We start from the raw sequence: 17,460 nt of genomic DNA, 5'->3' as shown, positions 1-17,460 counted from the left end.
AGGAGTTCCTCAGGGGCACAACCATCTTCAGCTGTTTCATCAATGATCAGTGGCAGCAGTGTGGACCACCTTCAAGATGCACCGAGTCAGCTTGCCAAGGCTCGTTAGACAACTGTTTCCAAATCCCTACCACCTAGAAGGTTTGCAGACACATGGGAACACCACCGCCTGAGAGTTCCTCTCCAGGTCACTCACCATCCTGACTTGGAAATATATCACCGTTCCTTTAGTGTCACTGGGTCAAAATCCTGGAGCTCCCTTCCCAACAGAACTGTGGGTGTACCTACACCACAAGGACTGCAGCGTTTCATGGTGGGACCTAACCATCACGGTCTCACGGCCAATTAGGAATGGATAGTAAATGTTGGCCTAACCAGCGACACCCACATTCCACAAAATAGTTTTTAAAAAGTGCAGAGAGGAAGACAATCTAATCATAATCACAGAATTGTTACAATGCAGAAAGGCCATTTGGCCCATTGATTGGAATAATGATGGGAAAACCCAGCCCAAAGAAACTGGGAACACTAACGCCTCTCCATTCTGGCAAGAGTGTACTTAAATACTAAAACTGCTTCCAGTCAGAATCATAGAATCCCAACAGTGCAGAAGGAGGCCATTTGGCCCATTGAGTCTGCACTGACCACAATCCCACCCAGGCCCTATTCCCATAACCCCACGTATTTATCTTGCTAACGCCCTGACACTAGGGTCAATTTAGCGTGGCCAATCCACCTAGCCTGCACGCCTTTGGACTGTGGGAGGAAATCGGAGCACCCGGAGGAAATCCACGCAGACATGGGGAAAATGTGCAAACTCCACACAGACAGTGACCCAAGCCCGGGAATCGAACCTGGGTCCCTGGCGCTGTGAGGCAGCAGTGCTAACTACTGTGCCACCGTGCCGCCCCAGTCAGTGGAGAGTTGAGAATAATAAACATACCACCAGCACAAACAAATCAAGACTTTAAGTGGCATTTCTTCACACAATCATAGGGGCATACAGCAAAAAAGACCATTCAGCCCATCGAACTGCACTACCACTAAAAGCACATTAATCCCATTTTCCTGCACTTGTCCCATATCCTTTGTGTTGTGTTATTTCATGTGACTGGGGAGAATGTAGAACACATTACTACAGAGGTTAGTTGTGTCAAAAAGTTTTCTTGTTTAAAGTTTAAAAGCTTATTTATTAGTGTCACAAGTAGGCTTACATTAACACTGCAATGAAGTTACTGTGAAATCCCCTAGTAGCCACACTTCAGTGCCTGCTCGGAGGGAGAATTTAGCATGGCCAACGGCACCTAACCAGCACGTCTTTCAGACTGTGGGAGGAAACCGAAGCACCCGGAGGAAACCCGCACAGACACGGGGAGGACGTGCAGACTCCACACAGACAGTGACCCAAGACGGATATCGAACCCGGGTCCCTGGCGCTGTGAGACATAATGTAGAAATGTCGGCGTTGGACTGGGGTCAGCACAGTAAGACACTGAGAGACAGCAGTGCTAACCACTGTGTCGCCCATCATCTTTTTGCGTAATAAGGATCCTTAACACATTGAAGCCTGCTTGCCCAGACATGTCGAACTTGCACTCGAAAAGAGTTATTGATAGCAAAAGGCATTAAGTTAGCCCCAGCAACCTTCATTGAGATTTGCATAAAAATTAGTTTCTTTCCATGTCCAATATTGAATTTATGTTCAAGGATTCCATATATTTCTAGAATCTGCACAACTCTTATGATTAGCTGCTATGTAAGTGTATATTGAAGTCCTCCAATGTGAAGCATAAGTTGCTGGAGTCCCCAAGGACACAAACACACAAATTGGAAACAAAAGCCCTTTTAAAAGAAAATCTTGCTCTCAGCAATCTCCGTATCGTAAACAGCTCCGAGTGGGGCCTCCTCAATGCAAGTGGCAGCTTGTCCCAGTTGGCAGCCCTCCTCTCTTGGGAGTCAAGGGCTTGGGGTCAGGTTTTAGGCTGGACATCACGACAATGTCAAGATACGTGGACAGCGCTGGAGTTCATTACAGTGCCAAGGGTCAGTGCTGGAGTTTATTACAGTGCCGAGGGGCAGTGCTGGAGTTTATTACAGTGCTGAGGGGCAGTGCTGGAGTTTATTACAGTGCCGAGGGGCAGTGCTGGAGTTTATTACAGTGCCGAGGGGCAGTGCTGGAGTTTATTACAGTGTCGAGGGTCAGTGCTGGAGTTTATTACAGTGCCGAGGGACAGTGCTGGAGTTTATTATAGTGTCGAGGCGCAGTGCTGGAGTTTATTACAGTGTCGAGGGGCAGTGCTGGAGTTTATTACAGTGTCGAGGGGCAGTGCTGGAGTTTATTACAGTGTCGAGGGTCAGTGCTGGAGCTCATTACAGTGTCGAGGGACAGTGCTGGAGTTTATTATAGTGTCGAGGCGAGGTGCTGGAGTTTATTACAGTGCCGAGGAACAGGGCTGGATTTTATTACAGTGTCGAGGCGCAGTGCTGGAGTTTATTACAGTGTCGAGGCGCAGTGCTGGAGTTTATTACAGTGTCGAGGCGCAGTGCTGGAGTTTATTACAGTGTCGAGGGGCAGTGCTGGAGTTTATTACAGTGTCGAGGGGCAGTGCTGGAGTTTATTACAGTGTCGAGGCGCAGTGCTGGAGTTTATTACAGTGCTGAGGTGCAGTGCTGGAGTTTATTACAGTGCCGAGGGGCAGTGCTGGAGTTTATTACAGTGTCGAGGGTCAGTGCTGGAGTTTATTACAGTGCCGAGGGGCAGTGCTGGAGTTTATTACAGTGTCGAGGGTCAGTGCTGGAGTTTATTACAGTGCCGAGGGACAGTGCTGGAGTTTATTACAGTGCCGAGGAACAGGGCTGGATTTTATTACAGTGTCGAGGCGCAGTGCTGGAGTTTATTACAGTGTCGAGGCGCAGTGCTGGAGTTTATTACAGTGTCGAGGGTCAGTGCTGGAGTTTATTACAGTGTCGAGGGTCAGTGCTGGAGTTTATTACAGTGTCGAGGGACAGGGCTGGAGTTTATTACAGTGTCGAGGGACAGTGCTGGAGTTTCTTACAGTGTCGAGGGACAGTGCTGGAGTTTATTACAGTGTCGAGGGACAGTGCTGGAGTTTCTTACAGTGTCGAGGGACAGTGCTGGAGTTTATTACAGTGCTGGAGTTTATTACAGTGCCGGAGTTTATTACAGTGCCGGAGTTTATTACAGTGCCGGAGTTTATTACAGTGCTGAGGGGCAGTGTTGGAGTTTATTACAGTGTCGAGGCGCAGTGCTGGAGTTTATTACAGTGCCGGAGTTTATTACAGTGCTGAGGGGCAGTGTTGGAGTTTATTACAGTGTCGAGGGACAGTGCTGGAGTTTATTACAGTGCCGGAGTTTATTACAGTGCCGGAGTTTATTACAGTGCTGAGGGGCAGTGTTGGAGTTTATTACAGTGTCGAGGCGCAGTGCTGGAGCTTATTACAGTGTCGAGGCGCAGTGCTGGAGTTTATTACAGTGTCGAGGCGCAGTGCTGGAGTTTATTACAGTGTCGAGGCGCAGTGCTGGAGTTTATTACAGTGTCGAGGCGCAGTGCTGGAGTTTATTACAGTGCCAAGGGGCAGTGCTGGAGTTTATTACAGTGCCAAGGGGCAGTGCTGGAGTTTATTACAGTGTCGAGGGGCAGTGCCGGTGTTTATTACAGTGTCGAGGTGCAGTGCTGGAGTTTATTACAGTGTCGAGGGGCAGTGCCGGTGTTTATTACAGTGTCGAGGGGCAGTGCTGGAGTTTATTACAGTGTCGAGGCGCAGTGCTGGAGTTTATTACAGTGCCAAGGGGCAGTGCTGGAGTTTATTACAGTGTCGAGGGGCAGTGCCGGTGTTTATTACAGTGTCGAGGTGCAGTGCTGGAGTTTATTACAGTGTCGAGGGGCAGTGCCGGTGTTTATTACAGTGTCGAGGGGCAGTGCTGGAGTTTATTACAGTGTCGAGGGGCAGTGCTGGAGCTTATTACAGTGTCGAGGGTCAGTGCTGGAGTTTATTACAGTGCAAAGGCGCAGTGTTGGAGTTTATTACAGTGTCGAGGGACAGTGCTGGAGTTTATTACAGTGTCGAGAGACAGTGCTGGAGTTTATTACAGTGTTGAGGGAGCGTAGCAGTGTTGGAGTTTATTACAGTGCCGAGGGACAGTGCTGGAGTATATTACAGTGCAAAGGCGCAGTGTTGGAGTTTATTACAGTGCCGAGGGGCAGTGCCGGAGTTTATTACAGTGTCGGAGTTTATTACAGTGCCGGAGTTTATTACAGTGCCGGAGTTTATTACAGTGCCGAGGCGCAGTGTTGGAGTTTATTACAGTGCCGAGGGGCAGTGCCGGAGTTTATTACAGTGTCGGAGTTTATTACAGTGCCGGAGTTTATTACAGTGCCGGAGTTTATTACAGTGCCGGAGTTTATTACAGTGTCGGAGTTTATTACAGTGCCGGAGTTTATTACAGTGCTGGAGTTTATTATAGTGTCGAGGGGCAGTGCTGGAGTTTATTACAGTGTCGAGGGACAGTGCTGGAGTTTATTACAGTGTCGAGGCGCAGTGCTGGAGCTCATTACAGTGTCGAGGCGCAGTGCTGGAGTTTATTACAGTGTCGAGGCGCAGTGCTGGAGTTTATTACAGTGTCAAGGCGCAGTGCTGGAGTTTATTACAGTGCCAAGGGGCAGTGCTGGAGTTTATTACAGTGTCGAGGGGCAGTGCCGGAGTTTATTACAGTGTCGAGGTGCAGTGCTGGAGTTTATTACAGTGTCGAGGCGCAGTGCTGGAGTTTATTACAGTGTCGAGGCGCAGTGCTGGAGTTTATTACAGTGTTGAGGCGCAGTGCTGGAGTTTATTACAGTGTCGAGGCGCAGTGCTGGAGTTTATTACAGTGTCGAGGCGCAGTGCTGGAGTTTATTACAGTGTCGAGGCGCAGTGCTGGAGTTTATTACAGTGTCGAGGCGCAGTGCTGGAGTTTATTACAGTGTCAAGGCGCAGTGCTGGAGTTTATTACAGTGCCAAGGGGCAGTGCTGGAGTTTATTACAGTGTCGAGGGGCAGTGCTGGAGTTTATTACAGTGTCGAGGTGCAGTGCTGGAGTTTATTACAGTGTCGAGGCGCAGTGCTGGAGTTTATTACAGTGTCGAGGCGCAGTGTTGGAGTTTATTACAGTGTCGAGGTGCAGTGCTGGAGTTTATTACAGTGTCGAGGCGCAGTGCTGGAGTTTATTACAGTGTCGAGGCGCAGTGCTGGAGTTTATTACAGTGTCGAGGCGCAGTGCTGGAGTTTATTACAGTGTCGAGGCGCAGTGCTGGAGTTTATTACAGTGTCAAGGCGCAGTGCTGGAGTTTATTACAGTGCCAAGGGGCAGTGCTGGAGTTTATTACAGTGTCGAGGGGCAGTGCTGGAGTTTATTACAGTGTCGAGGCGCAGTGTTGGAGTTTATTACAGTGTCGAGGCGCAGTGCTGGAGTTTATTACAGTGTCGAGGGGCAGTGCTGGAGTTTATTACAGTGTCGAGGGGCAGTGCTGGAGTTTATTACAGTGTCGAGGGTCAGTGCTGGAGTTTATTACAGTGTCGAGGGGCAGTGCTGGAGTTTATTACAGTGTCGAGGGGCAGTGCTGGAGTTTATTACAGTGTCGAGGGGCAGTGCTGGAGTTTATTACAGTGTCGAGGGGCAGTGCTGGAGTTTATTACAGTGTCGAGGCGCAGTGCTGGAGTTTATTACAGTGTCGAGGGGCAGTGCTGGAGTTTATTACAGTGTCGAGGGGCAGTGCTGGAGCTTATTACAGTGTCGAGGGTCAGTGCTGGAGTTTATTACAGTGCAAAGGCGCAGTGTTGGAGTTTATTACAGTGTCGAGGGACAGTGCTGGAGTTTATTACAGTGTCGAGGGACAGTGCTGGAGTTTATTACAGTGTCGAGGGACAGTGCTGGAGTTTATTACAGTGCAAAGGCGCAGTGTTGGAGTTTATTACAGTGTCGAGGGACAGTGCTGGAGTTTATTACAGTGCAAAGGCGCAGTGTTGGAGTTTATTACAGTGTCGAGGGACAGTGCTGGAGTTTATTACAGTGTTGAGGGAGCGTAGCAGTGTTGGAGTTTATTACAGTGCCGAGGGACAGTGCTGGAGTTTATTACAGTGCAAAGGCGCAGTGTTGGAGTTTATTACAGTGTCGAGGGACAGTGCTGGAGTTTATTACAGTGTCGAGGGACAGTGCTGGAGTTTATTACAGTGTTGAGGGAGCGTAGCAGTGTTGGAGTTTATTACAGTGCCGAGGGACAGTGCTGGAGTATATTACAGTGCAAAGGCGCAGTGTTGGAGTTTATTACAGTGTCGAGGGACAGTGCTGGAGTTTATTACAGTGCCGAGGGACAGTGTTGGAGTTTATTACAGTGTCGAGGGAGCGTAGCAGTGTTGGAGTTTATTACAGTGCCGAGGCGCAGTGCTGGAGTTTATTACAGTGCTGAGGGACAGTGTTGGAGTTTATTACCGTGTTGAATGAGTGCAGTATTGGGAGTGTGGGGCAGATACCAATGCTGTGCCTGGCACAAAGACAGGCTCCCCACCATTCCCCACATGATCCTGTTACAGAGGTTTATCATCGTTCCTTAGCTTCCTCCCTAACAGCACCCTGGGCTGCCCACATGGACTCGAGGTTCAAGAAGGCGGCTCACCATCATCTTCGCAAGGACAATTAGTTTTAGTTTTATTTATTAGCATCACAAGTCGGCTTACATTAACACTGCAATGAAGTTACTGTGAAAATTCCCCCAGTCGCCACACACCGGCGCCTGTTCGGGTACACTGAGGGATAATTTAGCATGGTCAATGCCAGCACGTCTTTCAGGCTGTGGGAGGAAACCGGAGCATCCGGAGGAAACCCACGCAGACACAGGGAGAACGTGCAGACTCCACACAGACAGTGACCCAAGCCGGGAATTGAACCCAGGTCCATGGCGCTGAGAGGCAGCAGTGCTAGCCACTAATGAGTAAAACAAGTTCCATGCCACCCACTGGCTCTTCCTGTCTCTAAATTTTAGCATTAATTCATAATTTTAGTCAACTTTATATGAAATCCAGCATAAACTCTCTGCTGTTCAATCCACTCTGACTAAATTTAATTGGGAGGGAAGAAAAAGCTTCCGTACAATTGTACATTCCAACTTCACTGCAGCCACAGGGCAGAGTAACCACTTATCATGGTGTCTGTAAGTTCTCCGCATAGCCCCAGACAATAATCACGGCACACAGGCTTCAATGAAGTTTGAACACGCCTGGCCAGGTGACAGAATCCTTGAATTCAGCTTCCCGAGCCCTTGCCTATCGTGTTTCTTTAGGCATTGCAGCTTTCCTTTCAGGCAAACCCTATCCTTCCTCTGATCTCAGAGCTGTGGAATGCCTGGGGGACACACAGCCTGGCTTTGCACAGCAGAGCCAAGGGCAAGAGTGCTGTTTGTACCCTCGTAGTGTTGGGGAGGGGGCTGATGCTATGGCAACATGGAGCAAAACGCTCAACTATTTTCCATGCCCAAAAAAGGGTAGAACTTAAGGATTCCGATAGGTGGGTGTGGGGGGAGGGGGGTGGGGGGAGTTCAAGGGTGGAGTGGTTTTACTCGCTCAGAGGGGGAAATAAAAATTGTAATTGCAACTGACTGGTGTTATTTTTAGCATTATGATCACTTTGCTTTAATCAAACAGGAAAACAGTAATAGAGTTCACAGGGAAAATAAGGCATAGCTACAAACAAGGAACAATTAGCTGAACACAGATTTGGAGTAAACTCAAATCCTAAGCATATAATAATCTTTAAAATCATTCGTAAAGGCTGCGCTATAATTAGCTTCCAATGTTTACCTGCAGTTAGAAGACTTAAAATCAAGATTACCAGCATTTCATTCCTGGAGACAATAAAACATTTAAAACTACCTCGTTTCTGCATTGGAAGCTAATCGGATTTAATGCGATGGGGTTGCAGGGGGTGGTGGTGGTCAGGTCAAACATTCTTGTGCACAGAGTTGTTACAATCTGGGATGCGCTCCCTGAAAGAATGGTGGAAACACGGTCTATAAAATAATCAGCTAGATAGTCAATATCTTTTCCCAAAGATGGGGGAGTCTAAAACTAGAGGGCATAGATTTAAGGTGAGAGGGGAGAGTTACAAAAGTGTCCAGAGGGGCAATTTTTTCACACATAGGGTGGTGAGTGTCTGGAACAAGCTGCCAGTAGTTGAGGCGGGTACAATTTTGTCTTTTAAAAAGCATTTAGATAGTTACATGGGTATGATGGGTATAGAGGGATATGGGCCAAATGCGCTATAATTAGCTTCCAATGTTTACCTGCAGTTAGAAGACTTAAAATCAAGATTACCAGCATTTCATTCCTGGAGACAATAAAACATTTAAAACTACCTCGTTTCTGCATTGGAAGCTAATCGGATTTAATGCGATGGGGTTGCAGGGGGTGGTGGTGGTCAGGTAAAACATTCTTGTGCACAGAGTTGTTACAATCTGGGATGCGCTCCCTGAAAGAATGGTGGAAATTGGGATTAGCTTAGGGGTTTTAAAAAAGGGCGGCATGGACAAGTTGGGCCGAAGGGCCTGTTTCCATGCTATAAACCTCTATGACTCTATGATGGGCTGAATGGCCTCCACTGATACTCCACGATTCAGCAAATCAGGCATCGACTCCCAACTGAATGCAAGGCAATATGGACATACAAATTAGGAGTAGGCCAATCAGCCCCTCGAGCCTGTTCTCAATAAGATCACAGTTGATCTGATTGGGGGGCCTCATCTCCCCCCTCCCCACCCCCTACATGGACTAACACAAGATCTATCTCTGTTGTCAAAGCAGTCAATCAGGCACTCGGAATACAACATTCCCCATGTCTCCCAGAGTCTTGACAGCAGCAGCTGGCGCAGGGCACAGTCCCACAGGAAGCTCACTCAAAAGGCCATGGTGCCAACTAGAATGTTTCTGAGGTGTTGGCAGCCTGTTTGCCGTTTGAGTAGTTTACCTTTAATATAAACATTTGAGCTGTTGATTCTTCAAAAGCTTACCCTCAAAGCAGCGAATTATTGATCCGCTCTCGATGGCAATAATAAATCTGTTTACCCACCTCCGATAATCTAATATCTGAACTGCCTCAGACTGCTTTGAGCAATGCAGAGTTTGTTAAATGTTAAGATGCAGTCACCACTTTTCACTCCCTCATGAAAAGCTCAGATCAACCACAGACAGGCAGCCAGGACACAGGCTCTCTCCTATCCTCTGAATCCTTGCTGGAACACAACAGTTTCCCAATGAGAGCTTCACAGCAAAACTTGAAGGTTTCATCTCCTGTTGCGAAACGTGACTAAAATAAGTCCCGTGCCAAACAACATTTGAATACCTCTTTAAGGCAACTGTGCACGGAACCATTTTACAGACTGATCAAGCCTCTTGTGCCAACCATACCTGGTGGCAGTCCACACAGATTCAGTTGCCAAACTCACTAATGTTTCCCCAGTGTTATCAGAATGGCCGGAGCACAAAGTGCTCAGGATCCTCGGCACACTACAGCTGGCATCTATTCACAGAAACGGCACAGCACAGAAAGAGGCCATTCACCCAACATACCCGTGCTGGTTCTCTGAATGAGCAATGTACCTAGCGTCCTGCTTTCTCCCTCCATCCCTGCACACCCATCCTTAGAAGATACTAATCCAATTCCCTTGAATGTCTTCACTGAACCTGCCCCACCACTCGTAGATGGTGCATTCTAGATTTTAACCGCTCACCGTGGCATGGGCTTGCTGTTAGCGAGACGGGAAAATTCCACCAGTGGGAACAGCTGGAAAATTTCGGCCCACATCCCATTGCTTCTAGAGGGACAGGGAGTATTGAGGAAGCAGGGGGGCTGCAGAAGGATTTGGACAGGTTAGGAGAGTGGGCAAAGAAGTGGCAGATGGAAGACAATGTGGAAAAGGGTGAGGTTATGCACTTTGGAAGGAGGAATGGAGGCATGGACTATTTTCTAAATGGAAAAATGCTTAGGAAATCAGAAACACAAAGGGACTTGGGAGTCACTGTTCAAGATTCTCTTAAGGTTAATATGCAGGTTCAGTCGGCAGTTAGGAAGGCAATTGCAATGTTAGCATTCATGTCGAGAGGGCTAGAATACAAGAGCAGGGATGTACTTCTGAGGCTGTATAAGTCTCTGGTCAGACCCCATTAGGAATACTGTGAAGAGTTTTGGGCCCTGTACGTAAGGAAGGATGTGCTGGCCTTGGAAAGGGTCTGCAGGAGGTTCACAAGAATGATCCCTGGAATGAAGAGCTTGTCGTATGAGGAACGGTTGAGGACTCTGGGTTTGTACTCGTTGGAGTTTAGAAGGATGAGGGGGGATCTTATTGAAACTTACAGGATACTGCGAGGCCTGGATAGAGTGGAGAGGATGTTTCCACTAGTCGGAAAACTAGAACCAGAGGGCACAACCTCAGGCTAAAGAGACGATCATTTAAAACAGAGAGGAGGAGGAATTTCTGCAGCCACAGAGCGATGAATCTGTGGAACTCTGCCGCCGAAGGCTCTGGAGGCCAGGTCATTGAGTGTCTTTAAGACAGAGATCGATAGGTTCTTGATTAATAAGGGATCAGGGGTTATGGGGAAAAGGCAGGAGAATGGGGATGAGAAAAATATCAGCCATGATTGAATGGCGGAGCAGAATCGATGGGCCGAGTGGCCTAATTCTGCTCCTATGTCTTATGCCAATTACCATAAATCTTTAAAGGGGATTTTCACAATATCACTGCAGTGTTAATGTAAGCATACTTGCGACACAAATAAATAAATCTCGTTCTCAACCCTTCCGCCAGTGGGAAGAGTTTCTCCCTATCCACTCTGTCCAGATCCCGCAAGAATTTGAACATCTCTATCCAACAGACTCAAAGCCTTCTTTTCTCCAAAGAAAACAATCCCAACTTCTGCATATTTGCTCTTTGAAGTTGCTCATCCCTGCAATCATGCTCGTGAATCTTTCCCATTGAACAAGGTAAACATCTGAAGACTTTCACTTCACCATCCAGAATGAATAGTTTTTCAATCTGTGGGCTGGTCCCTTTCCAGTCTGAATTCGATCAGGATTGGAGACAAATACCGACATTGCTGCCTTTCCCAAATTAAATACTTTCCATGCGGAGATGTGACCAACGTTGTGAGGATTTCTGCAGCTGTTCTATTAATCCAGGCTCTTTGTAATCAATACAAACAAGTGACTTTTCAGCCTAAATCATATTTCTGTTGTTTCCCTCTCACTTTTGGAAGAAATCGAGTGTGATCCTATAATCCCCAATGCCTTCATTTAGCACCCTAGAACCTGCTATCCCAGACTCTCTGCAAAATGGTCCCATTCCAGTTCTATTGGAGTGAGAGCTTGCCAATGACAGTGCATGTTGAGCATGGAAAAAAAACGTCTGGAGATAGCCTGAATCTCCATAATTAAAACTTTTGCCCCTGTCGCAAGCAGACACACTGGCTAGTCAGACGCTCCGAGTGTGAGAGTAGGTCAGCCACAGTTTAACTGAACTGCGAAACAGGCTCTAGAGGCTGAATGGCACACTCCTGTTCTCAACATGCCAAAAGGCACATGAACTAACTGGCCCGCCATTACAAGGGCAGCTTTGTGCTGGAAAATTAGCTTTTCTAAAATACTGCTTCGATGGAATGTTACAGTAATTTTCAAAAGAACTTGTTGTAAACACAGGGTCAAAGGCCCGACAAGATGCTTTCTAAGGCTTGGCTGGGTTAACACCTGCCGCCATCTCTCCTGAAGATGGACGTGCTGAGGTTCTGGTCTCTTCAGTACCTCAGCCAAGGGACCATTCAAATGGGAGCTACAGCAAGGCATGAAGCCTAAAAAGGGTGGGTCCATGCTGTCCTTGCCTCACACCCCCGCGCACATACTTTCCAATAGCTTTGACCACTGCCAAACTCCTTCCCCACACCCTCCCCCCAGCCAGCACACCAGAAGCCAGCTGATATAGTACAGACCAAGAGTCAAATCTTGAACATGTGCATTCTGTAAAGCAGAACACCAGACAAGGCAGAGCAATTAAACCAGGCCAGCACCTCAGGCACTTGGTTTCTGAAAGGAACAATGCATTCCCCATGATGCAAGTTAAAGATAATGACATTTCTGTGATTCTTGGACTGAATTTACATGCGCACGAGTCACAGTTATTTTGTAATCTAATTTTCATCGTTCTTGCTATTTTTCCATACCCTCTTTGTCTCTTAGTACCATATCGTCTCAAATCAGGACAGTCTGCTCTTTGGATTACCATCAAAAGACTGATATTCTGTCAGTCACTGTGATTAGCCATTTATACTGTTCGCTTCCCTATCTCAGTGAGAGGACATTCTTACAGATCTCTGACCAGCGGTGTCACAACTCTCACCAAGTCCTGTTTATCCATCACCCCGGGGCTCACTGACCTCCCGTGCCTCCTGGCTGATCACGTCCATTTTTTAAAGTTTTCGTCCTCGCTTGCAGATCCCTTCTCATTTCCATCCCTCCCTTTCTCTGTAACTATCTCCAACCCTCTCTCCTCCAATTCTGGCCTCTTCGGCGTCCTGGATTTTAATAACTCTACCACTGATAGTTGTGCCTTCAGCTGAAAGTCTCTCTCTAAACTTTGCCACCTCTCTTTCACCTTTTAGGTACCGCTTGTGACAAAACCTGTTTAATCAAGCTTTTGGTACCCGAACCTAATATTCATGGTCGTTCTTTGGTGTCAATGTTGCTCCTGTGAAACACCTTGACATGTTTTACCACATGAACAATGACATAAGTTATTTTGTCTGGTAGAGACTACCCTCAGGTGAATAGAGTAGGTGACTCAGAAACCACTAGACTGCCAGGTATAACATGGTTAGGGTTGCCAACTCTCCAGGACTGGCCTGGAGTCTCCAGCAATCGAAGATCAAACTCCAGGATACTGCTGTTTCCTTTCAAATGGTGAGGTTTAGGAAGGGAGGATCATAGAGTAAGATGGCCGCATAAATAATGGGTCAAACAGAGGGACAGAGAGACAGAAGAATGGTGCAATCAGCAGACCACGATAGGAGGGGACAAGGCCATGGAGAGATTTCTAGGTGAGAATAAGGATTTTAATTTAAATGCATTAGGGGACAGCAAGCAAGTAGGAGAAATGAGTTAAAGTTTAAAGTTTATTTATTAGTCACAAGTAGACTTACAGTAACATTGCAATGAAGTTACTGTGAATCTCCCCTAGTCGCCACACTCCGGCGCCTGTACGGGTACACTGAGGGAGAATTTAGCATGGCCTGACCCACACATGTTTGGACTGTGGGAGGGAACCGGAGCACCCAGAGGAAACCCACGCAGACATCATGGGGAAACGTGCAAACTCCACACAGACAGTGACCCAAGCCGGGAATCGAACCTGGGTCCCTGGCGCTGTGAGGCAGCAGTGCTAACCACTGTGTCACCGTGCCGCCCCGTACAGTTGTGTTGTACAACAGGGGCTCAATGTGGCACTGGATACAAAGTTGAATTATGAGGGGATTTCAAGGTGGGCATGAGAGGAGTTAGGTCCAACAAGACAAAAGGCAACAATCTTTGTATTGAGGTCGGCTGGAAGGTTTGCAATATTCCAGAGGGAAGCGATGTTTCAAAGGGTGGAAGTTTTGATGTATCAGAACTTGGTGGTAGACGATTAATTCAGCACGAGGGCTGTCAAAAGGCTGAGAGGTGGTGATGGTGATGTATTAATGTTCAGCATGGGTCAAGCGTGTCAGTCAAACCTGATCCAAAGCCTCTGGTTGATGTCATCATGGAGCAGCGACACAGATGGTGTGGGGAGTAGGGGGAGTGCAGGTGAGGGGAGAGATAGTTAAATTGCCAATCAGGAGATGTTCTGACTACCTTGGTGAAGGGGCAGTGACATAATACACAGGCAGCTCCACAGTGCTGGAGAGCAGATGGGGTAGGGTGAGCCATACTAATCGTAGCGAAAGGGCCATGGGAGTGACGGTGCATAACAATCTGCTTGTAATTGCAGCCAGGGCTGATTCACTGTTGAAGGCAGCAATCAGATTTGAACTATCTACCTCATACCCTATACATACGATTAACAACCTCCCAAACTAAAGGCAGAGTCATGCTGGAGACACCATTCCAATCCAACCAGAGAACGACCATGAATATAGACACCAGGAGGGCCACTACCAACATTAACAGAAACAGGAAACTGGCCACAGATCAGACACTCATTGCAGACCTCGCCTGAATTTCCATTTCAACGAAGCCGATGTAGGAAAGAATGGGTGGGAGGGAGGGAGGGGATGTGTAATCACCATCCACTGCTGTCAGTATCCTGCCCCCATCATAGCCCCCTTTCAACACTTTTCAGCAGCCTCAAGTCCAGTCAGGGCTCACCCAGTTTCCAGCAGGGGGCATTGGATTGCATTCAGGATCACAGATGCATCATCACTGCTCACCTTCTCACACCCCGACCATCACCATTCATGTCCCGGGGACACACAAACCAAACAGAGATCCCCTTACTTCACTGACAGAGAACATCAACCTCAGCAAAGGGCAGGGTTCAAACCTGCAAACCCCTCCAGAGCTGGAGGGCTGATCGCACTTACCGACACAGCTACTTGGGGAGAGTTAAGGCAGAATGTGTAGACTCTACTTTCAGTTCACTTTTAAAGGGCCTTTAAAGCATTGGTCGTGTAATAAAGAGGCAGTGTAACAGAGCTACAGCTTTGCCAAGTACAGATTCACACCAAGTACAGGTTCACACCATTTCAGCCTGAACTTTAGACACACTTTCACAAAGCTTCGATTCATGACAGCCAGAACAACTGTACTGAGATCATTTGCCTGGACCTTTCTAAGATGTGACTGAAAGCAGGTCCCAGGTCCTGTGAACAGTCTTGTATTTGCTCTAGCATGTATCCGGGAGGGTAGCAACAATGATTAAAGCCTGACATTACAATTCAGCCAGAAGAGTTAAAACAGCCGGGACCCAGGTTCGATTCCCGGCTTGGGTCACTGACTGTCTGTGTGGAGTCTGCACATTCTCCCCATGTCTGCGTGGGCTTCCTCCGGGTGCTCCAATTTCCTCCCACAGTCCAAAAGGCATACTGGTTAGATGCATTGGCCATGCTAAATTCTCCCTCGGTGTACCCGAACAGGCGCCCGAGTGTGGCGACTAGGGGATCTTCAGAGTAACTTCATTGCAGTGTTAATGTAAGCCTTATTTGCAACACTAATAATTAAGCGTGAATAAACTTTTAAAACTTTCTTGAGGTGTGGGACCCCCATCTCCAATCATAAGAAGCAGGGGGGGGGGGTATCAAAAGGCACCCAATTGGACAGATAAAGCTGGAGCTAAGAGGGGTGCAAAGGTGATATCTGGTCTGTAAACTGCTGAGGAAGCACCAGTAACTCCGAGTGTCAGAGGGCCCCCTTGAGTGAGTGAGTATAATAAATCTTGCAACATCTGAACACAATCTCCAAACCAAACTCACCCATTGTGAAATCAATTCAATTATTTCCACTGCCTTATACTACAGCCTCTCCTCTCTCTTTTAGTTCAGTTTTTGAGTTAAAAAATGCAATCACCTTCACAAACAAGACGTCCAACATTGTATTTATGCAAAAAATGTGAGGGACTGGGACTGATTTAGAAGAAACTCTATGAATAGGGTTGGAAACATAGCAAGAGTTCCAGACTGGATAAAATTAGCCTTTAGCTGCTTACTGGGAGCAACTTTTACACAAATGAATACTCAAGGATGGGTAGAACCTCAACATTCCGCACCTTTACAATGACCCCGGCCTGGGCTGCAAACTTTCCACAACTTTTTCAGAAAGTTTTTGGCAACTTTTGATTTTTGAGAGGGGGTTAAACTTTTGGAAAGTTCGCCCTTCCCTCGCCCCGTAAACTGACTTTAAAATCTACCGAGGAAAGCCAAGGAGGATGAAGAACTCAAAGGAAAGGGGAGTGGGGATGTTTTACTCACACAGAAGGAGAGGAAGAGGATTTGGATGAGGAGACGCCAGTGAAGGAGTGAAACTTTTCTCCGGCCCATTTCTCTCCAGCCTTCTCTCTCTCTCCCAAACTCCTGACAGAAACTTCCCGCTGCTCGGCCGCCGGGAGAAGAAAGTGAATCAAAAGTGGAGCTGTCCCGTCTCTGCTCCTTGCTGCAACTTTTGCTGCAAGTTGTCCAGCCGCTGCCCCCCTCTCCCTCCTCCCAGCTCCAGCTCCACTCGCTCCTCACAGCCAACCCCCCACGCAAATCCCTGCCTGGATTCCCAGGAATGGATCCACCCGCCTCCCCACTACCCGGACTGGATTTCCTCAGGAACCGGACTTCACTTCTCATCATAGAATCCCAACAGAACAGAAGCACTGTCCACCACACAGACAGCAATCCCTCCCAAACCCTTACTAGAGTCATAGATCCCTATGCATTTCCCCTAGCTAGTCCCCCTGATATTAAGGGGCAATTTAGCATGGCCAATCCACCTAACCAGCACGTCTTTCAGACTGCGGGAGGAAACCGGAGCACCCGGAGGAAACCCACGCAGACACGGGGAGAACGTGCAGACTCCGCACAGACAGTGACCCAAGCCAGGAATTGAACCCGGATCCCTGGCGCTGAGAGGCAGCAGTGCTTACCACTGCGCCACCGTGCCGCCCCAATCATAGAATCCCTACAGTGCAGAAGGAGGCCATTCGGCCCATCGAGTCTGCACCGAACACAATCCCACCCAGGCCCTATCCCCATAACCCCATGTATTTAGAGAGAAAATGCTGGAAAATCTCAGCAGGTCTGGCAGCATCTGTAAGGAGAGAAAAGAGCTGACGTTTCGAGCCCAGGTGACCCTTTGTCAACTTTTACAAAGGGTCATCTGGACTCGAAACGTTGGCTCTTTTCTCTCCTTACAGATGCTGCCAGACCTGCTGAGATTTTCCAGCATTTTTTCTTTTGGTTTCAGATTCCAGCACCCGCAGTGATTTGCTTTTACCTCATGTATTTACCCTACTAATCCGCCTGACACTAGGGTCAATTTAGCATGGCCAATGCACCTAACCCACACATCTTTGGACTGTGAGAGGAAACCAGAGCACCCAGAGGAAACCCACGCAGACATGGAGAGAATGTGTAAACTCCACACAGATAGTGACCCAAGGCCAGAATTGAACCTGGGTCCCCAGCGCTGTGAGGCAGCAGTGCTAACCACTATGCCACCCTTTCCCCTCCACTCCCCAAACTCCAGCAATCGCACTGCCCCCCAGCAACTTTCCACTCTTGTCATGGTTTCTGTTCCTGCTTGTTTTGTTTTGGAGTGGCCCTGTGGGGTGGGGGAGGGGGGAATGTCTCAGTGAGAAGCCCTCCCACCACCTGCCTTAAGCATCAAAGTTTAAAGTTTTAAAGTTTATTTA

General features: G+C 47.8%; 1 protein-coding gene across 16 annotated transcripts in view; it reads right to left on the bottom strand.

The window, feature by feature from the left end:
* The window catches only part of hspg2 (heparan sulfate proteoglycan 2), a 515,715-nt gene extending 499,414 nt beyond the window's left edge, over positions 1-16,301 (bottom strand). For 14 of the 16 annotated variants that reach the window (XM_078239173.1, XM_078239177.1, XM_078239184.1 and 11 more), the window contains exon 1: positions 16,034-16,301. In XM_078239173.1, the coding sequence (XP_078095299.1) occupies positions 16,034-16,102 (69 nt within the window). In that variant the 5' untranslated portion in view covers positions 16,103-16,301. The remainder of the gene's footprint in view (positions 1-16,033) is intronic. The other 2 variants (XM_078239186.1, XM_078239179.1) reach the window with 1 other exon arrangement.
* Between the last annotated feature and the right edge of the window lie 1,159 nt (positions 16,302-17,460).

This window comes from Mustelus asterias, chromosome 22, assembly GCF_964213995.1.
Source record: "Mustelus asterias chromosome 22, sMusAst1.hap1.1, whole genome shotgun sequence".
NCBI lineage: Eukaryota > Metazoa > Chordata > Chondrichthyes > Carcharhiniformes > Triakidae > Mustelus > Mustelus asterias.
The sequence above is the reverse complement of the archived record's forward strand: the minus strand, read 5'-3'. Positions and strand labels throughout refer to the sequence as shown.